The sequence below is a fragment of the Oryzias latipes genome, chromosome 20 (assembly GCF_053564925.1).
Source record: "Oryzias latipes strain Hd-rR chromosome 20, Olatipes_Hd-rR_3.1".
In the NCBI taxonomy this organism is placed as follows: domain Eukaryota; kingdom Metazoa; phylum Chordata; class Actinopteri; order Beloniformes; family Adrianichthyidae; genus Oryzias; species Oryzias latipes.
This window is the reverse complement of record NC_136256.1, coordinates 24,179,101-24,204,216: the sequence shown is the minus strand read 5'-3', so window position 1 is coordinate 24,204,216 and position 25,116 is coordinate 24,179,101. Positions and strand designations below refer to the sequence as shown.

Sequence of the window (25,116 nt, the reverse complement as noted above, 5' to 3'; positions counted from 1 at the left end):
ATGATTGATCCTGCAAGGACTGCAAAGGAGGAGAATGTATCAGAACAAATAGACGTGACTGCAGGTCAGGGCTTCATATGCAGTCTGTTTGGTAGTCAGTGTCAGGAGGATTTCTCAGCCTGAATGAGTGCTGACAGTCATGTGGGGAGGAAAGTGTTTGATGAAAAACGAACACCTAAATATGTGACGGCAAAGGAATTCTGCTGATTGGCTGAATATTTCTGCCACTAACGTATACATGGAAAAAAACACAACTTCATAACAGTGCAGGAAGTAAAGCCATGTTTAGTTTCAGCACCAAACCACGACCACAGCTGTAACAATTCTGTGTTTAATAAATGCAACCTGACGTGAATTCAGTGACCTTGACTTCTTTCCACAGTTTTATTTTCCGGGTCTTTGTGACAGTGACCTGGAGAGACTGCATGAAGAGAGTCAGAATTAATGATCCGAAGCGCCTCTGCAGTGGCAGCAGACATTCAGGGCGTCAGACAGTCTGTGTTTAAACCTGCACGTTGAGGTAAGGTACAGCTCTTTGTTGGAAAATAGCTTTGAATAACCAGCTAAACTAAACACACAAGCTAAACTCAAAGCAAAGACGGAAGAAGTGGATTTTATTTAGAGGACAGTTTATGGAAATGAAACCAGCAGAGCATCAGTGTGCATGAAAAAACTGTTTATATGTGGGTTTAGTTTTATGTCTAAAAGTTTGAAGCTTTTGTTATGCTTCCATTCCATACTTTCTTGTCATTTCTGTCTGAAAACAGTTAAAATTAAAGACCCACTAGGGTGAAACTGTTGTTTTTCACAGGTTCTTGTGGAAACCTTTGACGGAGGACATACTGTGTATAAAGAAAAATAAGCTCAAAATTGCCGTACTGAGTACACTCTTATCAAAACTTTATATTCTTACACATTTCTCTCCTGTTTAAACTTTTAAAGTTCAAATCTTCACAGAAAAGAAAGTCCAGAATTATAGAATGGGGGAAAAAAAGATTTGCTAGCGATCAAGGATTTATGTAAAAGTGGCAAATTGATCGCAATCTGTACAGGAGACACAGCATGCGCTGTAAAAACAAAATGCACGGAAAAAAAAACCCAGCGAGATGGCAAAAGGTGAACTGCCGTATAGCGAGGGGCCACTGTCTTTCTGTATTTAAAACGGGAATAAGGATCAGACGGAAAATTGACGCTGGGAAAAATATCTTATGAAAACAGCAAAATCATAATTAAAAAACCACTGGGAACAATTTTATAAGTGACCAACAGTTGATCGGAGTGGGACATAAAGAAATAATTTATAAAAAAAACAGAAAAGTTATGACAGGTTTGAGAAAACGATTTAGGAAAATAAGTAAAAGTAAATAAGTAAATAAGTAGGCTTTCTGATACCGCATATTTTTCCGCAAAGTGCACCAAACCATTATGATGTAAATCCTGTAAATAAACAAGGTTGCATAATATTGTCATTAGGATATTAAGGATATTTAGACTCACACTTCCAAGATCTAATCCAGCAGGATGGCATCTAGAATATGAGGTTAAAGACAAATCATGGCTACATGAACCACTGTAATGATTTTTATTTTCACATCAGGTACTTGATATTTAACAGCACTCAAGGGCCATTTATCTGTTTTTTGTTGGTTTTAGAAAATGACAATGTTAGTGATTTCAATGGGAAAGCAATCTTTAAATGTGTTCTGTTCATGACATCATCCAATTTTATTATTTCCTTTTGAATATGGTGAAATTATAGCTGCTGTGTGTTCATAGCTTCATTCCAGAAACCACACAAAAACAATAATAGTAGGTCGACACATGTAAACACGTAGTCCAAGTGTCTTTACTTAGTTTTAAAATGTGGGCGTGCAAGAATGTTTAAGGCTGACGATCAAAGCCCCCTCGCTTCTCTCTGGGATGCTGTGAACCTAAAGTGATTAGAAGCCATGACCATGCTTAACAAGCTGCCTTAAGCCAGGTAACTACCATCATTATGACTGAATTTCTTAATGCTACACACCAGAAAGTGCCACAAGATCGGGCACGCTGATGCCAAAGCCAAAGACAGGTGGAAACACGGGTGGCTTCTGGTCTGCTGCAGGCCCACCAACCTGTTTTCAGCAGGTTCATTTCATGAACTGGAGTGTCTGAGGCCAGACTTAATAGGACTTATTCTCACACAATTGAACATCTGAGTGCTTGGGAGTTATTTTGACGTCATAGATTACACCTTTAATCATGTTTTTTATTATCAAATAACCAGATATGAGTGCAACGTATGTGTAAAAAAATTTCATATGATTTCACTAGTTTTCATTGATTTGAACTCCTAAAATAGTTATATTTTTTGACACAATCCTAGTCAGATTAATCAGTTTTACTATAAATATTAGTATTTGGCCTATTCTTTTGACTTTTTTGCTGTGTATCCCATTTATTCATTTTTTTCAAATCAAAGCTTTACATAAGGAAAATGTTTTAAAAAGGTCCTAAATGAGACCTACAGCTATGAACACAGAGTAAAATTGCATAACCTGATAAAAAGCACTGAACAATATTGGCAGTGTTAAGTTAAATTTTCTCAAACCTAGTTCTGTCTCTCATGGGAAAACTCGTATTGAGCACGGCTGCAGTAGTAAAATGCATAACTACTTTGGCTGCAAGGCACATGAATCTTAGATAGTAGAAAACTTGTCTATCAGCAACGTTGCTGCCAGATACCCTGACAGCTTTCAGAGTTCACGGTGTTCCTGGTATTCAGCACAGATTTAGTGGGATTCACCTCTATCTGTGAGCTGTTGTCGGTTTCCTCAGCAGACAGCAGGCCTGGAAAACCATCGGGCTCCTCCACATCTGGCTCCGGGTCCTGCATCTGACTGGCCCTGTTGCTGTTCATGTTGCGAGGTTTTGGGGAAACCCATCTTCTCCAACGGTGGTTGAACACCTTAGCCGCTGCGTCCTCATCTCCAGCCTGTTCCAGCACGTAGAGAGGGGCGACCTCTGAAGAAACACATAAAATATGTGGCTCATTTAGAAAAATTAAGGGGAAACTTTGGCTGAAACAACAACAAGAAACTATTAATGATGAAAGATTATAGTTTTTGTTTCTAAACGGGATTTCCTTGATGTTTCAGTAACCTAGAAACCAATAAAATCACTATAGAGCATGTTATTTTACTCTCGCTGAAGCAATCTGACATTTAGTCCCTTCCTCATCACTCTCTTTCTCTGCATGTTTTTGTAATACTCTGCAACAGATGCATATGAATGACTCAGCAGTTCATTTGACTGCAGGAGAGGCCAATCACCCCAATTCCAGCTTCTAAAATGAGACGCTGGTGACAGGTGAGAGATGCTCATCATAAGCAATGGCTTGATCAGGAGAGCCCGGGCAGCTGGAGCACAGATGAGATGAGCTGCCTCTGTTTTAAAGGACGGTTCCCTCAGAAGAAGTGATCTTATTTATGTTTGCTGGACAGGTTTCCCATGGTTACACAATACCTTTATACATTTAAGAACTACAGAGATTAATTAATAAAAATATATTCATCAGCTTTTGGTCTTAAAGGAAATTCCTAAATATGTTTTGCAGGATGTCCAAATTATGAAGACAAATAAAAAAAGTACTATTTTAATCTAAGTTTTGTCAGTATAAATATGCCATGAATGGTAATTCTTCATGTTAACACAACTTCAAAGGGAAAAAATAAATACATACAAAAAAGGTATTCATACTTGGCTGAATTAAACCTTTGTCTTAAATATTTGCTGCAAATTAAAATATTTATTTCCATGTAAAGAAGAAAAAAACATATTTACTGTAACGTATAATCATTAATGTTTTGGAGGGATTTTTTTTTTTTTTTACAAATTGGATCTAATTTATTTACCAAAACATCTTAATTGTACTAAAGAGGAGGCTATTTTTTCTCTCAAAAAATGTATATGTATAGCTAATATGTGACTGTTTGAAGCAGAAAATGAAAAGTATTTTGTTTTTGTAAAACACAAAAGCCTACAGTATCAACTTAAAATATGAGGAATAACAATAAAAATGTATTTATTATTATAAAATATACTTTTTGGCATTGTGACAATATTCAGGAAGTACAACACAACCAACATTATAATCAATTTAAGGTTAATATAGCACAAGAAGGACTACTCTGACCCTCATACTAGACCACCATTTGTACAATTAGTCCACTTGTTGCACAGCAAGTCCATGTATTGCACATTTTCAGTTTCAGCAGCCATCTTTTGTGTAGTTGTGGTTTTTAGTCCATCTGTTCCTGTTCTGATGGCCCTGTTCTGCCATCCTGAAGGTAACCGTTCAGTGTGTGTCATTGGTAGTTGTAAAAAAACTAACTCTAAAACATATTTCATTCATAATTTAGCTGAACATTGTTTTGATTCTGGTCAAATATACTTTGCACGCAGCAGTTATGTCATTTTTTGCGCCACAGTATATGTCTTGTATTTAATCACATTTTTTGTAAAAAAAAAAAAAAGAAAGAAATTGGAAATCCTTTAAAAAAAACAAAAGTCTTGTTTTATGGTTAAAACATTTCCTCCCAAAATTCTGACCCTTCTTGACGTGAAAACTGACTAAACATGAATCTTGCAAAACAATAGGAATACAGCCATTTTTACTCTATTTTCTAAGCAATTCTAAAGAAAACCCTTCTTTACTTTTTGTAATATTGTTAAAATGTTGAACGTAAACTTTTGTTTCATAACTCTCTAAATGCTTAAAAAATGCCAACACAGACTGTCCAGCTGAGGGCTAAACTTTTTCTCCATTACTTTGCAAAAGCCAAGCATGTCTGATATGATCCTGCTCCCCCATGACCTTAATCAAGTGGTTTGATGCAATTAGCCGTAAACCTGGTTTTCATTGCATGCATTCAAACTTAAAGTTTACAAAGTGGCTGCCTGCTCTTTTGTCTTGCAGAAACACCGATCTGCTGATTTCATAACGATTGCTCTCTGATGCATCTCTTTTTATGAGACAGAGGTCACAGGGTTTAACAAGCAGAGCTAATTTTCTGCTCTTTTCCCTGCATTTCTTCTCTCTTATGCCCACATTCAGTTTTTCGTGCTGTCCTCGTTCTGCAGGGGCCCCTCCAGCCACTGGTTCTTCGGAGGGGAAAGAAAGAGGAGGCGGGAGCATGTGGAGAGGCTTAAGATGCTAATTCGCCCCAAAGAGGAAGCTGACAGATTCACTTTACAAAAGAGTGTCGGCTAAGCAGAAACCACAGATAAGTCTGAACGCAGAAGTGGGTAGGTGGGTGGTGTGGATTAGAGTTACTTAGAGGAGCAGAGGGTGTGGAATAAAACATAGCTGGGATGACAAAACAACTATTCATTGTAAATTACGGGAAAAAGTGAGTTATTTCTAAGTGAAATCAAGTTTTCCTTGCTTTTCTTTGATCCATCTGGACATGCTAATCAAATATGAACTACTCTGATTAAACAGTAACATCTGGAAAAGTGTCAACAAAATAATAGACTGCTATTTTCCAAGCATGGCTTATTTTAAATGCAGGAGCAACTACGCTTCTCCACAGACCATCACAGCTGAGTTGGAGGGTTTGGTAAGTTTGGGATTTAGAAGGGCACCTAGAGGAACCCCCCTCTCCTCCATCCCCCTGACAGACTGAGGGTTAGACTTCTCTCCAGCACTCTCCGTGAAGGAAGTCTTTTCTCCTTTTTTGTTTCTTTTCATTAAGTCTAAAAAGCCCCTGCATACCTTTGCCCTGACTCTGTCGCATAGGCTTGGTGGGCAGACTTGTGCCTGTCAACGCCTTTGATTCAAAAACACAGACACTGTAATTTGGTTTCACCTAAAACCTCCCAAAGACCTTGAAACGGGCATCAAAACCCTGGCTGGATTGACAGGTCACCCACTTGGAATGCTTCTGCACATTTGTGAACATAATGAGGAGATGAAGACAGGAAAAAAACACCAATCAACAAATTCTTAACTTCCTATATTTGGTATTCTGAGAGGTTAATTTGGTGCTGCTGTTGTCAGGGCACAGAAGGACCGTCTCTCCCCGTCAGGGTCAACGTGGATCAAACTGAAATGATTGAAGCATTTGATATTTGCAGCTTGAGGGATTAGTGTCAGAACAGAATTAGCCCAAAACAAAAAAACAGGATTATAATGTTCCCTCACTATTATCATCTTTCGCTGTTTTGCAGATTTTCTTTTTGTGTGTGCAATGTTGTAGGTTTTTTTTTCTGCGTACTGATTGTCTCATTCTGTGAATGTCTCAGAATGTCTGAAGCCATGCTCAAATCAAACACAAACCGTGCAATGTTAAGTCAATGTACAGATACAATCAGTGGTCTTGTCGCATATTTTCAGCATCTAGCAGCAGTTTGTTTCAGGCGTCACAGCACGTTGCAGCACAGTGTTTTTCCAGAGTGTAAATATCTGAACTTCAAAAAATTTGTGTCATATCAACTAATCGTAACTCAGCTTTAGTCCATGATGTGTTGATAATGTGAACAGTAGGTAAGGTCGGAAGCCAATATGGAGGAAAAGTTGATTGTTCATCTCTTGAACTCTATTTTTTCTTATTTGCATTGTAAAAATAATCAAAAAGGTCCTCTAAATTATTATTTTCTTTCCTCCTCAGACTAACGCGGGACAGTAGGTCATCAAACTGGGTCACACAGGGACAGAAGTCCTACTAAAAGCTTCCATCATTCAGACGCAGCTCCTCCAGTAGATGGTGAAGTTCATCGTACTGGGAGAATCTCTGAATGATCTCATGAACCCAAACATGAAGACATAATTACCAATGTTTTGTAGAGTTCTTCAAAATAAACAAACCTGATCTCTAAAAATCATCTGTCTTCCATGCATTCACTGTTTATGAGATATACAGATATACAGTCAATGCTTTGACTACTGTACAGATTTCATCTTTCATGGGTAATTTTTAGAACATAACTCCTAGGAAGCACTTTATTGTTAAAAAATGCAAACGCATCAACCAACAGAGACATGCTACAATAGAAAACTCCCCGGTTCGTTTTTAAGAGCCAACATAAAACAGAAAAAGTTTTATAAGACTTGCCCTGGGACACTTACATGAACAAAAAAACAGAGACAAAAACATTATCTTTAACAGAATGGGAAGCCCCAGGGGTTTCTGCGTGAACTTCCTCCAGTTTTGTTTTTAAATTAACTTCAATCCAGAAGTCTAAATGAATCCCATCAGACAGACAAAGTTTTGATTCCTAACTCAAATATCAAAATATTCAAATTTAATAGTAAAAATAATACCTTTACAAATTACCGGTACATTTTCTTTTATAAACTTCTCATGAGACTTTAAACTTGTGTGACCCCAAAAAACTAACAAAAAAAGGTTTTGAAAACTGATAAAGTTAAAAAATCTAAAACAATACACGCGCCCACACACATGCTTACATACACACACACATACATTTTACAAGGAAGGTGGGACCTCAGACCATCTGTCCCTTACCCCCATCCATGGTAGGGGGTACCAGGGTACCGTGTTCCTTGGGTGCTGGCTTCCTGGGCCTGGTGGCCCTCTCTCCACGTGGGGAGAGGGATCCCTGTGCTCTCTGGCACGACCGGGGGCCGGGGTTCACATCACATCTAAGCCTGGGGGTGTTCGTGTCCCTGTGGTGTGGGTTCTGGTCGTTGCTCTTGAGCGCTGGGCTTCTCCAAAATCCATCTATGGGTGAGCCTGGTCGGGCCATGGTAATGGCACTTCTTGTGGACCACACTGCTCTGGGGCATCTTTCTCCTGGTCAGGGGTGGCTGGCGCCTACCTTGCTCTCACCTGGGCCAACCGTGGACTTGGTGGAGCGTAGGGCGGGTCTCCCTTGGGGGGCCCTGGCCCGTGCCCGGCGTCAGGGTGGGGGGATGCCCAGAACTCCTGGGTGGCGATGGGTTGCATGTCTGGGGCTGAGGGTGCTCTCCTGTGTTGGGCCCTACGGGCGCGGCAGGGGGGCTGCTCTCCTGGTTGGGTTGGGGCTTGCACTCTCTGTTCCCCGATGCCTCCCTGCTCTCTGGCGTTGGGGGCCCTGTGGCGGTCCTGCTGGCCCTGGCCTGGGTGGCGGATGTGATCGCCCGGCAGGCGGTTACTCTCTATCTGCTACCGTGCGGGTGTTGGGGGGGGGGGGGTCCTGGCTGTCGCTGCTGCTATGGCGGGGGTCTTGGTGTGGGGATGGCTTGGTTCTCTCCCTCCTTCTTTTTACATTCCATCATCCACTTTAGAAACACATAAAGAACCACTCGAGCACAGGTGCTATCTCACCTTTGCACAAATAGTTTGAGTATTTAAATGAAATATTTCACGTGTTGGCCCGAATGCATAAGTGTGTGCGTGTGTGAACATCAGTGGTATTGTGTACATGTTGACATGTTTTGTATGTGGCCATTTTTGGAGCCCACAGGTATGTTTGTGGCATTTGGGTGTGTGTGTGTGAGGGTGATAGAGTGCCATCACCCTCCTACCCCGCCCCGGCATCCCTCTCTCTTCCCCTTTTTTTCTTTTCTGTCAGGTCCAACAAAAGACTGTTACAGATATAAGTAAGATGAATAAAGTTTAGCCTAAATTACAAAAGGGGTTTATTTAAATATATACGTAGTGTGTCAAATGTTTCATAACCCCTATTGTAGCAGTGAAATATGTCCAACACAAGAGGCTTTCAGCTCTCATCTGTCTGCTCAGCTGTTGGAAAGAATAAGATAAAAATAAAAAAGTAAAACTATGAAACTGCGGCTAAAATTCTGAATGAAGTAATGCCTGATGGTGCTTCAGCTTTCGTTATTCTGTTCTTAAAATCATCAAAGCTTGGGAGGCGACATCCTGGAGAGTCCAGCTCACATTACAACCATCTATCAGAGGCATTTAAGATCAACCTCAACATTGAACATTTCTGAAAACAAATGTCATAAATGTACCAGTAAAAGTCTAAAGCAAACACCTTAAAGAGCAGTTGCATTTGTGTCAATGTTAATCATGTTCACCATGCTCAAGGTCAAACGGCGGACGTGGAAGAGCCGCAAACATTTAAAAGGACAAAAAATAGGACAGCCTTTGAGCAACTGAAGGAAACCTAAATTTTGTAGCCTCTAAGCAACCGGGTTCATCAGGTTTAACCAAAGCTAAATGCAAAAACTACAACTAAAATAAAGCATTTGAGATTTATTGATTACTACAATGCATGGCTTACAGTAATGCTTTATGGACGTCATTTGAAAACATAACGTTTTCTTTGCCTTTGCAAAAAAGACACTCCAGGCACGCATGTAACTTTGTGTAATCTAAGGAGCTGGGCATGTTCCTCCGAGATGTCGTGCCTTTTTTATTTTTTTTTACATACCCTCCGTTTAAAATGCAACTTTGTCATTACACAGAAACATAAAAGGCAAAAAGTTGACTGCAAAAGAAAGTTATTCACAGGTAGGTGGAGTCGGTGTCTGCAAAGTTGATTCAATAGATGTAAGAATCATCAAAATCTGTTTCAATAAATTTAAGATTGTAGCAAAAAGCAAGAGAACAAAAAAGATTGTTATGGATAAAATGCTGGTTGCCTGTCCCCCAGAGATAAACATCACACAGACTGTGGATGCTACGCTGTGATTTTTAATTTATCTTTCATCTGTAAATGTTCAGAAACCACATTGCTGGATTTTTGTACTGCAAACAAAGCACAAAGGCCTGTTTAGGCTTTTTGAAAATGCATGCTGTGGGATATCTCCAATAAACAAGGACTTCTGCTGCATTTGACTATTATGCTTGTGCATTTTATCAGAGAAGCTGCAAGCAGCATTGGAATCAGGAAACAAGAAAAGCCTGAAGCACAAAAAAAATCACTTTCAACACTTTAGAGACAGAAAAAGGATTAATTTTTCTCAAGAAATACTGTGTTTCACTGACAAAAATACCCTCATGCTGTGCAACAGGTGGAACAGAAGACTGAAAGAGACAATGAAGAGAAATTATGGGGGGAATTTAGAGTCAACTCCTGCGACTTTAAATCAAGGCTTTCAACAGAGAAGTCTTTAATGAGAGCTTTGTGGGAGAAATGCATGTTTCGGTTAAACACTGCACAAAAAAATCCAAACATGTTGGAACCACAAAGCACCCAAAAAACGGTCCGACCACACAGCATCAAACCCCAAAACACAGGCTTGGAAGTGGAGGAGTCGACCATCACAGAGCGTCCTGTTTCCGCAGTGGCTTTCTGTCTGTAAGTGGTGGTTAGCTTGGCTGTGGGGTCGATAAACAGAGGAAGTTTGCGTAAACCTGCTATGACACAAACAGACAAGCAGGGAGGGTTGCATTCAACTTCATAAAAATGAAAGGAGTGCTATCAAAGCAACACATGTATTTACAAAGTCAGGGCTCCAGCCAAGCACAGCCTCTATAGAGTTGTAGAGCGCAGGATGATGAAGGAGGAAATCTTGGTGGTTGCCTCAGAGTAATGAGACTCCAGAGCTCTTGAACAAATGCAGCAGTAAACTGGACACTGAAGCCTCTTCATTAAGGGACTTCTGCTTCTCCTGTAGTTCAGCCTGTTATCCACAGTAATGTTATTTTGAAAGCTGATTTAGTGACTATAAAGCTGGCAGAAAAACTCACTGCTCCTGTGCAGCACACATGTCCTAAAGAAAATACATTTCACAGACCTTCTTAAATACCACAAAATTTAAAAATTCTTGAGCTGTTTGTAAATGGGTGAAACTAATTAGTTACCTTTGTTCAGAATAGTAATAACCTTTTTAGCTAGTTGACAAATGTTAACTTCTGTTAACCGAAACGGAAATTTTCCCAAACTCTAAGAACAATCTAATGTTTGATCCATTTTTAGCTCCTTATAAGAGTACACAACACTACACAACAGGCATTCAACACAAAATGCAAAGCCATAACAATTGCAAAACTGCACTAATACATTTAAAGTCCCACTCCAGGCATCTTTAAATCTACTTTATGCTCCCCTCATTCTCAAATAAATCTCAGAAAATGTACAAATATTAGAACTATTGACTCATTTGTCCTTGACAAAAAGTTTACAAGCAGACAAGTAACTAATAAATTACTTTTTTGTAGTTCAGTATCTCATTTTTTGTTACAAAAAATGAGATACTTACATTTTTTGTTACAATTACCACTTACAATTACATTAATATTTAATCAAATTAGGTTAAATAACCCCAACTAAATAACCCATTCAAGAGCGTATATTTAGTCATTGTTCTGTCGTAGGAGGAACCTCTCTCTTTAATTGTGACAGCTGAGGCTGTCTCCATGACTCCTGAAAAAATGCAGTGGGTGTATAGATGGGCTGGTTCTTCATGGTTCATTGTGGTTCAGAAAAACCAAATATCTTAAGCAGCTAATTCAGTTCATAATCAGGAATGAAACAATTTAAGGTTTTTTCAGATTATTTCAGAGAATATTTGAGCTTTACTGTTGAGTTTGTTCTTGAGAATTTGTCATTCATTTTGTCTGAATTGTTCACTTTTGAAATTGAACTAATTTGAAGCAAAAATTGATCACTGGAGCCTTTAGGCTGACTGACCGAATCCATATAACTCCTATTGATCTGTACGATGCCTTAGAGTATGTGATAAATGCCGCATCGTGCAGCAGAAGACACCTCTTTAGCTGATGACGGATTCCCTGTGGTGTGAAATAAATGTAGCTCAAGTCTGTGTGTGTGTGTGTTTGTGTCTGCCAGCGGAGTTGCATGGAGATTGATTGTCGATCTAAGTGTATTGAGAGCATTTTTCCACTTTTTCTGAAAGCTGAGGGTCCATGCGAGGCCAAATGGGGCCTGTCCCCTCCTTCCTGCTAATCCATCACCAACAAGGAACCCTCTCACCCCATCACACCTCTCCAAACGAATGTCTTCTGTGTAAACACAAACTGGTTCAAATGTGAGAGTCAAGAACTTCCAAAGGAGCTTGATGTTCACTTACAGAGGAATTTACTCAAACAGTAACAAGAAAACACTCAGCAGAGCTTCAAAATCCCAAAAGAAAATTAAAAACAAGGGTGCTTCGAGGTAAAACTTCCTTTTCATAAATAACTTAAGGTATTGGATGGATAGCCTAAAGATTTACTAACTTTACTGTCATGTGTCTCATAATTGCTGAAAAGAACATTCCCCTGTTTCATCACATCTGTATGTAAAGAATGCAGATGTGACCAGTCCAACCAACAACACGTTCTGTGGTTTTAAGACTTCACATTTGGCCAGTCTTGCAGCAGTGAGAGCGTCCCACACTTATGCAACTCTAAATAATAAAACCTATTTGCTGCATTCATAAATTCAAAACACGTGTTTAATAGACAACCTCCTCAAAAAAAAAAAACGGGAAAAAAAAACAGGCAATAACATGTTTTTAATCCGAGGTTTGGCTATTCCTAGCGCAGATGTAAACATCTCCAAATGATTTTTGGCGAAGAAAATGAGAATCTAGCGAACATGCAGAATCTCAGTCTCCCACCAACAGCCTGCAGGCGTTCAACAATGATCAAATTGGTTTTAGCAAAGATCCACGCCAACAGTATCTAGCAGAGGCAGACCAAAAGACATACAGCATTTGGGGGCTCTTTTCTCGAGCTGTACTTACTGATTAGAGGCGGCGAAAAAACATGGGACCATTCTCAAAAGCCTGCAACACGCATCCCAACATTTTTCTGTTGACAAACCAAGTCACACACAGTCTGTCGTTGCTTCAATCTCTTTTCTACTCAGCAGTGGAGACTTGTGCGCTCAGTCAATAAATATTACATTTTGTTTACAACACAATCTTTGTGCCTCGCTGGGAGCTTTGTCGAGCAGAAAATGGTCCAGACAGAGCAGGATGTCACAATACAGATAACCAATTCCCACAATGTATCTGCAATAAGATGAAATTGGGTTCATAGAAAACAACAAATCATTCTTCTATTTCATCATAAATCAAATGCGGTGGGTGTTTTTGAATGTAATACTTTTTCCAGCAATCATTTCTAACTAGGTGAAAGCATTAAGGGAATAAACCAAATTAAAGTACCCAAACTTTTCCTGTTTCATTTAGTTTGTTTTTTTTTTCATTCTTCAGTCAAGCAATAGTAGTTGTAGCTCCCTCTGAACAAATCTGAGAGAACATTGTCACAGGGGTCGAAAAAAAAAGAGAGATGTGAACATCTGCATCTGCAGGCTGTTCAAATCTACAAGATAACTTGGCTATAAATCAGGTTTATAACAAAAGCAATTACTGAAAACGGGATTTTAAATGTTCCTTATTTATTCCACCACAAACATTTGAAACAATTAAAATACAAATATTCATGACATAAATATTTTAGCAATTATTTTGTTCATCATTTTGGTTTTGGTTTTGTTTTTTGTATTGTGTTCAACTTAGTAGCCATTTTTTGACATATCTGTGGTTAGTATAAAAGTGTAACTTTTAATGATTTCAACTTTTGATGGAATTAAATGCTGTCGATCATGGTAAGATTTTAAAACTGAATGGAAAGTTCTGTTTTTTCCCCCGATTCAGTGTAAAAAAAATAAAATCTAAATTTTTGCTAATACTGACCACCTGATTTAAGACAAAACGGTTCAATTTTAGAGCAAAAGCTTTTAATTTGGAGTATTAACATCCTCTTGATATATTTTAATGTCAGTAGTAATTTGTTTGTTTACATCTTTTTCATTTTATTTTTAAAGACCCGCCTTTGATTAAAATCTTTTTGTGTTTTCAACATGTTCCTGAGGCATTTTTCTGATGATGGAGGACTTAGATATTGAGGAAATTAAGCTCAAGGTTGCATTTATGAATATTTCTTTATTCAAATTGTTTTGAATCAACTCAGAGGTGAAGTTCTAATGAAGGACTGCCGCTGTGGAAACTATGTCCTGGGAAACGACACAGGTTTTAAGATTTTGGCTAAAAATGTCATAATCATAATTAAAAGACCACTGGGAACGCTTTTAAAATAGAAGAAAGGACGATGGGAGTGGGTCATTATTATAACCACACAAATCAAAAAATTAAAAGAAGCTGTTTTTAGAATTTCCTTGCTCAAGTCTAAACTCTTTTAACAGAAGCATATGCTCCGAAACGTTTTTATTGATGTGAACCAAAGCACGGTTCCAATCCCTGCAGAGGACACCAGGATTATTGTTCACAGTGACATTTGTCTTGTACAATTGAGGCTGGATTAACTGAAACCTTAATAGAAACAGACAGTTAAGTGCCCTCTGACAAACAGCCTGAGATTCTCTGGGTTTGAATGCAAATAGGAATGAGCCCATTTCAAACTAACTCCCTCTGTTGTTTGGGTTTCACTGTTTTGCTTCTTCCAGACAGGGTGATGGTTAATGTGGTGACGGCCAAGAAAGGAGGGGGATAAGTACGTGTGTGAGGCAGTGTCCGCCCAAACCATCCTTTTAGGATTTTCCCAGGAAAAGAATGGCCGACAGCAAAATAGTTTGAGCTCAGAATCACATTTCTTTCAAGTTTCATACAGAAAATGCTGAATTTGGCGAATGATGGGTTGCTTTACAACAAAAAAAAAAAAACATCTCAATTTTAAGCAGAACGTTGCAGCATCTCTTCAAAAACTTCCCAATAAAATAAATGAGCACCAACTTTGCAGAAGATCAAAAGTAACACAATTAAGATGCTAAATGTTGTCATTTTCTAGGAGAGCTTTGCCAACATCCCACTCTGAGCATGTTCTCAGTTTTTGGACACTCATGTGTAAAAATGCATCAACCCCCCACATCTCCATGCCATGTTCTGGGCTTGTTGCCATCAGTGCTGGACTGCTCCGCCTCTCCAGGGATCAAACCTGAGCGGGGGGCTACACTTTATATCAATGCTGGAAGAAGGCTTCTTTTCTTGTTTATTTACAAAAATCCTATGTTGAACTTTTAGTCTGTTAAAATTCTATTTAATGTTTGGATCTGGACTAAACACGTGCTTATCTGTATTTTAAACACATTTGTAGTAAAAAACAAAAATGCAGAATTATTTTGTGAGGAACTTTAGTTGTGGTTTTGCATTTGATACTTGCAAAGATTTAAAACCTTGTTTTATAAGACATTTGACCCAATTTTTTTAATTATCTTTGCTTTACACCTTTCCAAACTTATCTGAGAATCAGAAGAGTCAAGATGTTTTGTATTATCAAAAGCTAAGAGCTAGAAATAAAGAAATTGTTATTGAAATTAGTTAAAATCCTTTTCCTTCAAACTCTTGACAACAGAAAAACTTGATTTAGGACTCAAAAAAACTCCAGTTGTACTGTTATTTTCGGTTCTATTTGAAAGTTTTTTATTTTAAAGATCAATAAATGTTAACACGTTAGATTGGCATTCATTGTCATTATTTTGGAAACAAAAATTTAGATTTATGTTCTAATAAAAAGTACTAGTTTTGGATTTTTTGAGGATTTATTAAGATGGGCTAAAACGTACTAAGACCATATTCTCATTTTGTTTAAAAAAAAAGTCATTTCTACTTAATAACACTAGTTTCTTCTGTCACTGTAATCAAAATGAACCTTGATTAGATGAAAGATAATTTTACTATTTCAAGTAACTTTTCTCTTGAGTATAGTGTTCTACTATGTTTAAATCTCTTTGTGCAGTGCTGCAAAGTCTTTCTATTTTTTGGTCTTTGTCAAGGATTGAAAACTACTGTTTGTCATCGGAACATGTTTTTCGAGAAGGAAAATGTTCTCAATGATTTCATTTGTGCAGAGGATGATGGAAAGCTTTTGGCTTTTTTAAAATTAAACCAGAAGAGGAATCAAACATCATTAGGTAATTTCCATGCACAATTGCTGAAATTTCCCAAAATGAAATGTTCCCAAAATGAAATGACAACTCTCGAAAAGCATAAAGTTCCTTAAAATTTTTGGTCAACCAAGAAAACTCCCAGTAAACATTAAAATCACCTGCAGGATCTAAAATATTGGACAGCAGGTCATGTTAAAAACTCACCCTGATGAAAATCCTGTTGTTGGTTTTTTAACAAGTCCTTAAGGCATTTTTCTAATAATGGACCTTAAAGGTAGATTTCTGAGTGTTTCTTTCTACAAATCTTTGTGAATCAGAAACCCACAAAAGAAATGCTTTTGGAAAAACTTCTCAGATGTAGAAAATCTGCAGGGCAGGTCACAAGCTCTTTGCTCCGCCTCATTCTGATGCATCAGACAAATAGATCCATGTACGTCTTTGTCTTCCTCGTCCGAGCTGTTACCTGGCTAAAAACTGTGCCCATTTTTACCTGTAATGTTAGGTTGTGGGGGTGAGGGGCTGTAATCTAGCAGAAGAGCGTGTAAACAGAGAGCTCTCAGTAGAAGAGCTCAGTAGAAGTGGGGGGGAGGGGGCTGTTTTACCCCGTCCACAACTCGGGGGCAAAATTCGAATGAACTACTGCCGTTCTGCAGAAACTATCCTAGAAAGCAACACAATTTATTTAAAATTATGGCTAAAGATGGCATAATCCCAATTAAAAGACCATTGGGAACCCTTTTAAAATAGCTTTAGGGTCTCTAAGAATATTTAATCCTGAGAAATATTGTGATGCAATGCCTTGTATCGCACTACATTTTGACCCAGAAGAAGTCAGCGTGTAGCTCCAGCAGCAACTTTTAACAGCTGAGGGTCCACTCCCCAGGTATATCTCAGGCTTGGACACAAATGTCCTTTGAGCTCTGTAACCCTTGTGCCATCCTAGGCACTTTAACGTTGGGAGTTGGGTCATCTAGACCAGTGTTTTTCAACCTTTTTTGAGCCACGGCACACTTTAACCTTGACAAAAATCCCGCGGCACACCAGCATCCAAAAAAAAAAAAAAAAAAGCAGAAATTCATTGTCTGTATTGATCGACAGCCCCCCCCCCCCCCCGCGCCCGCAATCTCATGTGCATTTTTGTGATAATTGTGGCCGGAAAAGCAGGAGGTTACGGCTGTTTTTTCTAAGAGATGAAATGAAAGTTAAATTAAGAAACTGTTTGTTTGTTGTGCTTTCAAGACGTTTCACAATTCTGCAACTCGTGTGCTGGGACACTGGCCCTTTAAGCCAATGCATCACGGGAGATGTAGTGTGAAAACTGCCGAAAAATTGCAGAAAGACTCGCGTCTCTGAGCTTCATTGTTTTGTTCACGTGTTCCACGGTCTGACACCGGACTCTGTGGAAAGCTACACCGCTAAAGACGAGCTTTAGCTGGTACTTTTGTTAGAACTGAGCGACTTTATCAGCAGAATTAAGAACAAGGAAGTGAAGACTTTAAGCACTTCTGATTGGTCAGACTGATGACATGTGATTAAGCCTTCAAGAATGATTGGCGGAGACAGTTAAAGGGGCGGGACTTTTCCGCAAACTGTCATATCTGCAGGTAAATCGCGGTACAGTCATTCTTATCAAAATGTCTTTAATAGAATTAAATAAACACAAAGAAAAAGTAATTTTAAGATCTTTTATATTCCTAACTACTCAGTGTTTTATCAGGGCCTGTTTGGATGAACACAGAGCTGATTTCCTGGAGATGAAAAATGTTCTTAGACCAGTTAATGAGGGCAATTTCCCACGGCACACATGACCATCTCCCACGGCACACTAGTGTGCCGCGGCACACTGGTTGAAAAACACTGATCTAGACCCACTAGACAGTGCTCTGAACCTTTTTTTTTAATGATTTGTGATCTTCTCTGGTGTCCATGGATTACATGAAATCTTTCCACTTTTATCCACCTTTGTCATGGTAGGAATAACACGTCAATGTAAGGGTGGGGTCATCTAAGATAGCACAAGGGTTAAAAAGAAAGGGGCAACCCCTCAACTGGCGCTTGAACATAAATAAAACAAGAACATTTTCCTGCAGCGATGAGTAAACATTCAGCCAAGCCGCCACAGCTAAGTGCAGGTTATGATAACAGGGGTGGAAGAAAGAGCAAAAACGGTTTCCGTGCAGCAGCAGGAAACAGCCTGGAGAGTTTAGATGCAAGAGTGTTCCTATCAGCTGGACCTGCAGACACTTTCCTCCGGCTTCACATCACTTGTCTAGCAGAGAACAACAGAAGCAATGTTTTTGAATGAGAGAGACCAAATATTTCGAATTCAGATCATCACAAAGTAATTGAACACTTTGGAAATGTCTCAAGATGAGCACTGTCCTTAAAAAACATGCAACAATTCTATTTGACAAAGAAAAATGATCAGCTTTAGCATAAAGTCTAAATCGATAAGTGAAAATTGTCTTCGGTTGGGCAACAGAGAGAAGTCAGACCCTTGCATCATTCCCTGAATAACCTTCAAACCTGATATGAAAGAAAAAGAAATCAAAGATATTGATCAAAGTGTAATGAAAAAATGAATACGTTTTTTTTTTCTTGTGATGGAGGATTGAAGGAGAGCAGCTTTCCTGTGTTACATTAGGTTTCATCAAACACAGAACATCAAATAAGCCTGCGGTGAAGGTGTGCATGCAGAATTCAGATTTGTCTGAGATAACAACAATTCTTGTATCCTCTGCAGGGAAGTAAAAATCTGTTTTTGTTTCCACCTGAGCCACATAAAGCTCCTCTGGTGTACAAAGACATTGGAACCATGGGTTTGGTCATTGCTACCTGGAATCAATCTTCCTTGCTTTGTTTGTTTGTAGCAGTGGGAGTGGTAACTAGGCAAACATAAAAACTTGCAAAAGCCTGCCTGAAACACAAGCCTAGTCTTTACAGTCACAAAAACCATCAGATGGTCTGAAGAGAAAGGAGGAAGAAGGGCAAAATTTGAGAATAAATTGCCACAAGAAAACAAACAAGAAAGGAACTTTTCATAGAAATGATGGATAAAGAAATGTGTATGCTGCAGTTTCATCATATTAAAGTACTAAGATAAGAAGGGAAATTAAAAGAATAAATTCAGGGAAAAAAGGATGGACCGATAAAGGTGTCCTCCTCATTTTACTTCATGTCCTCTTTCTACCAGTTCAAATGGTCCCTGTCATCACTCTGTACCTACTCTCTGTCATTACCTTTTTATCCCAGAGATTAAAGCTTTGTCTCTATCATGTTTCAGTCTGGATCTGTCTCTGCAAATCTGTTGTGAGAAACGAATACCTCAGGGAGAAGCACAGGGATCTGTGTCAGGCAATTGCTGCACCCGGATGCATGCATGCAAGTTCTAGACTAGAGGCCCGGCATGCAGACTGCAGGCATGTTCAAACAACACCAACAGCTGAAACATCAGATTAACTGAAACAAAGCACCATAGGATAACTTTTTCTGTGAAAGATACTAATTTTTACACCTGAAAAGTGCATCTGCCTGAAACTATATTTCAACCTATTTCATGCCTGCTTGTTTTTCATTCAGTCAGCCTTAGGTGAGTTTGGTTTTCTCCAGCAGATAAAGTAAAACATGTCAGTTCTGTTCTGGTCAGAGCACTTTTTTATGAGCTCTTTAATAAAAGTAATGTGAACCCCTGTTTGGATTCTAACCCTCTGCCAACTGCTATGAACACAACTATAAAAATGAAATGATATCATTCCTGTAAGAGCTTGGAGCTCTCCTGCTGATTTTACAGTGTTATACTGAGGACAAGGTTTTCGTCCAACCTGCCAATTTCATGATTCAGCGTTGAATACTGTGAAGTTGGAGAGGCTGCGATCATAAACTTTCTACTGCTGGTAGTCTGAGCTCAGTAATGGCACAAAAGAAATGAGATAAGCTCAAACAAAAGCATTGAAACAAAATAGTTGTCCTTTTTTTTAATCTTTTACCCTTTACAAAACACATTTTTAAAGAAAATTTGATTGAATAAATAAATTAATCATCTACTATGAGGACAATTATTATAATTATAATGAGAATGTCATTTTTGATGTCCTATTTTCTGCCACAGATAAGTGAATTTCCCCATCGTGGGATAAATAAAGTCATCTAATCTAATCCAATCTAATCTAATCTAATCTAATCTAATCTAATCTAATCTAATCTAATCTAATCTAATCTAATCTAATCTAATCTAATCTAATCTAATCTAATCCAATCTAAAAGACCACTGAGGACGCTTTTGTTATAGATCAAAAATGATCAAAGTGGGTCTTTAAGTAAGTCAAATACAAAAAAACAAAGCATTACATTTTGCAGTAAAGCATATTTTTACGTCCCAGACATTTAATCTCCAGAAAATGAAAAGCTGTGAAGTTTAAGATGACCATAAAAGTACTTTTAAATCTTTTAAACACTTCAATGCGAATTTGAACGTTTGCAAACTGAATTGACAGATGTCATGGCACTTTCAAAATGCAGTAAGATTATGTTTAATATCAGCAAATCAAATTCCACTCATTCCTTTTTCCAAATCTGCAAAACCCCCTTTCAGGATTAGGGTTGCTGGAGCCTATCCCAGCTAGTGTTGGGAGAAGGCGGGGTACACCCTGGACAGGTTGTCACTCTGTCACAGGACCACACACACTCACAGTTTAGAGTCACCAACAAACCTATGAAGCATGCGTTTGGACTGTGGGAAACTGGATTTCCTGGAGAAAACTCCACATAGAAAGGTCCCAGTCGGAATTTGAACCAGGATCTTCTCTCTTTGAGGAGACTTTCCAGGTAACATGATTATGATCTGCTCTTCCAGTCCTGTCTGCTTCCACAGGTTCCAGCTATTTGTTTCAGAGCATGTCTTTGAGTAATCATGTATTTCCACTGAAAATACAAAAAAATATAATCCAAAAGATTAATTCAGTCCTGAGTTTTAATTTTCACTATGTTCTAACATTTAGAAAAGTCTATAAAGCCTATTGAAGCACAACACTCCTCAATGACAGTCATTTCAGAAAATACAGTTTTGCTAATGTAAAGCCAGCCTGTGACATTGTGCAGGATTTTAATTCTGCCATAAAGGTACAAAGCAATGTCCCAATTTTTTTCAGTTTTGTTTTTAAAGTAATGTCCTCAATTTGTTCTGTAGTTAAACCTTGTAAACCAAACTCTAAAGTTTCTGCTGAAACAACAGAACCCAAACCCACGGCCCCACAAAGATTGTTTTGGGGCTCAAACTTCTACCTTAAACCCTTTATAGGCCTCAGGTGCATTAAAATCGCTCTTAAAGACCACAATTCCTGGAAAGGGATTCAAACGGAGCTCTGTGTGTGATGACTAAAGGATCTCTTCTGAACTTCTGAACTACAAAGAAAAACACAATAACTGTTCAAATGACTCTACAGCTGGACTTATTCACTTTTTAGTATTTTAATTTATACTTTCCATCACTGCTTAGCTTTACTTCCTTTATGAGACACTTTAAAAGTTGTTTCTTTCCTAATGCAAAGGACAACATGACACATGTTTAAATATCTGTTCAGTTATAGACATCTCATCCCTAATAAATGTCAAATATCTATAGATTCAGTGAAGATTCAGCTTCTTATCATGCAGCAACATCCCTCAAATGTCACTTAGAGATGGAAAATCGGCTGGAATAAAGCATATTAACATTTTTTTAAAGAGAAGCACATGATTTTGTCATTTTTGCCATTTACAACAGGCAGAACTCCACTTAATGCCAGGGAGTGTGAGTGAACGCGATTTCAAACAGTGAAAGAGCTTTGGTACAAACAAGCTGGTTTCAAGGTCCTAACAACAGCTGACCTGTTTGAGATGACTGCAGGTGTGCTGATGCCTTCAAATCCAGACTATAGCAGAATAGAAATGTATTTACATAGACTTATGGCCTAATAGTAAGGCATGTTACTATTTTAAATGGAAGAGTTTCTACAAACAGTCACTCTAAAACTGACTGAAGCCTTGATTTCACTGAAAATGTGTTGGAAGGCTTTCATATCTGCTTGTGGCGTGCTTCTGTTTTCCCTCATGCCTGTGCTCTGTTGGTGATTTGTTTGGAAGAGGCCGACCCTACTGTGCTAATGGGTCTGCCTCCCTCTGGCTTGGACACACATTTATTTAGCCATCTGACTGTTGATTCAGAGCAAAGTTATTTCTTGCACAAACAAAGGGTCAAGTTGAAGGACATGTCATCATGCTGACAGTCTTTTTTAGTTCCTTCACTCTTTAAACCATTTAAGCCTCTGGTTCATGGCTTAACGGATGTGGAGAGTTCTTCCTATATAACTGCATCATTATCTCAACAGCACTGTCGCCCACCACCCCATCCATCCTCCTGTCACCACAACCTGGTGTGATTTTTCCAACAAGATCGATTCTTGTTTTTCTTCCTCTTTGTATTATGTGTGTTATTGATCTCAAAACTCTTTATCAGCAGGACGAAAAGGCAACAGAGATCAACATAAGAAGCTGCTGATCTGAAGAGAGAGCAAAGGCTGATGGGAGGTTGTCGACAAAAAGGGGGCTTCCAGTGATGAACAGATTTTCATTTGAGTCATTAAGATTCCTCATGGCACAAGAGTGAGGAAAAATTCCCCCAAATCCTGGAGATTCATTTCTCTAAGAATGTAGATTTCTATTTTTTCCCAACAACTAAGCCAAAACGGATGGCGGAGCCTTCAACTATCGGGCTCCTCTCTGGTAGAACCAACTCTCTGCTTTAGACTTGAAGGCGGACACACTCTATCCCTTAAAGGATTGACTTGTTGTTAAGGTTGGCCTGGATGACCACGCTGATATTTCTGTTGCTATAGAAACTGCAGGGGGTCTCGTTAGGATGCATCGGGTGTGTATTCTCTCTTTCAACACTGTACACCTTTCCTAAAGCCGTAGTCACATGCACAGAAACGTGCAGGTTGACCCAAACAGGTGCAGCGGCAGGTTTTTGGGTTGTCCGGGTCGTAGACAGGAGCATCTTAAGGGGAGCACAGATGGGTCTTCTACGGCCACCTCAAGGGACATCAGGAAAAATGAAACCTACCATTGTCTGCAATAGATTGTAAGGCTCCAGCTCTTCCTTAATGAAGCTGACATAACAAGTAAACTTTTAGATCAGGCTTTTGTCTAGATCACCAGGAATGAAAATATCCACAATGAATGAGCTCAGAAATACCAAGAAACTGCAGTACATCCTGCAGCTGACAGCTGCTGATGGCTCACCGTAAAGAGGCTTCATAATTCAGCAGCGGCATGATCATGCACGCTGGGAAAGCCAATATGTACGCTGACCTTTCAACAGACCATTTTACTAATCAAATTCAGACCTAACTGGTCAGTTTAACATTTTAAACATTTTGTGGTGGGAAAAAAAAAAATACTTCACACGGCTTTATGCTAGTTAACACAACAGGAATAATCAGAGAAATCACCTAAAATCTATTTGTTACCTTAATTTCCTCTTTCATAAGTTTCATTTTATTCTTTTATTTTTTTGACTGTTTGTTCTCTACAGACATTCTCTCTATGTTTAATAACTTATTAATTCCAAAAATCTTGGGAAGTTCTGCAAGCATTCAGCTTTCCTGTCACCCCAGCAGCAGTCACAGCTCATGCATATTATTTTTGCATTTATAGAAAAGGCATTGATATATTAATCATATCACAAACATCCGTCATGTCTTTGCAATGAGGAAATGATGGATCACTGGCGGACTGAGTTAGACATGCAGGCCTTCAAAACAGGCCAGCATGTCTGCCAGACTTAAGCTAAAAAAAATAAAAAAGGACCTAAAATAACTCATTTAAATTCATAATGTGGGCCACTCATTTACAATTTTTACTCTTTGATGGAGGCTGGATTTTTGATGCAAACATCAATGGCTGGCAGCCATCTGCAGAGGGGTCATTGCATGTTTGACCTCCATTCTAATTTTGCTGAGAGGCAAGTCTCTCATCATTTCAAACATTCATTTTCAGCCGCTTATCTGAAAATGAGTTGCGGAGGCAGCAGTCTAAACAGAAATGCCAAGACCTCCCTCCACCCAGAAACTTCCTCCAGTTCTCCCAGGGGAGCCCTAAGACACTCTCAGGCTGGCCAAATGCCATAATCCCCTTAGTCCATCCTAAGTCCTCTTCGAGGCCTCCTGCTAGTGGGACATGCCTGGAATACCTAAGGAGGCGCATAGGAGGATCCACAAAACCACCTCCACTGACTTATCTCGGTGTGGAGGAGCAGTCCTGTCACCCTCAAGGTGACAGAACTCCTGACCAGATCTCTAAGGAAGCATCCACGAACCCCACAGAGGAAACTGATTGTTGGTGCCATGATTTTATCCTTCTGGTCCTGGTCCCATCGCTCATAACTATAGGTGAGGGTAGAAACTTAGACTAACCTGTAAACTGAAAGCTTTGCTGTCATGGCCTCCAACTTGGAGGTACTACTTCTCATTTCAGTCACTTCACACTTGACTGCAAACCGATCCAGTTCACACTGAAGATTCTGGTATGTAAACATGAAAAATGTAATCCTGCAGACTCCCTCGCTATATATACAAATTCTGTCCAGAAAATTATGATCAGATGTGATGACAAAGGGCATCCCTGCTGGAGTCCAACAAATTGTCTGATACCTGTTAGCTGCCATGAAGGTCCCACAGTCCTCCGTAGGACTTCTTCAGTTGAAAGTAGTCCTTACTTCCAGCTCCCACCACTGGCTTTGGAGATTCCAAAAAGCCTATGTGGACATTTTGTTCATAACTTCTAAAATCAGTGTTGATAATGAAGGTGGTAGAGAAACATGGCACACTTGGATGGAAATCTCTCTCAGTACATAGTTGTGGATGTTGAAAAGCTGATTGTTGGCTGATGATGGCAGAAGTTATGGTGGTGCTGGGTGTGGATAAGTGATTATTTGAAAGTTACGGTTCTCAATTTGATCATTCACCTCCTGCCTATAGGGTGTTTACAGTGCTTTATTTTAAATTATTTTCCTTTTGTTTTTAACTGAAAAACAAGATTATGTTTTTATGATCTTCTTTATTGTGTTTTTCTGTATGCAGCACAGTAAATGGATTTATAATTTTCTTGTTTATTGTTCCTCCCTCTTAGAGCTTTCATACTTTTATGACCATGGTGTTAACTCATTTCCTGGCTTCATGTCCAGCTCAGCGATTTCAAAGAACCACTTTAAATATGCTGCAATGGGATGAATTACACTTGATCTGCTCCTGCTAATTTACCTGCCATGCA

General features: G+C 39.0%; 1 protein-coding gene across 1 annotated transcript in view; it reads right to left on the bottom strand.

The window, feature by feature from the left end:
- Positions 1-25,116, bottom strand: part of plxdc2b (plexin domain containing 2b) — an 89,323-nt gene that overhangs the window by 54,421 nt on the left and 9,786 nt on the right. Inside the window, exon 2 of the mRNA XM_011488999.4 lies at positions 2,786-3,003. Within this exon, the coding sequence (XP_011487301.1) occupies positions 2,786-3,003 (218 nt within the window). The remainder of the gene's footprint in view (positions 1-2,785; positions 3,004-25,116) is intronic.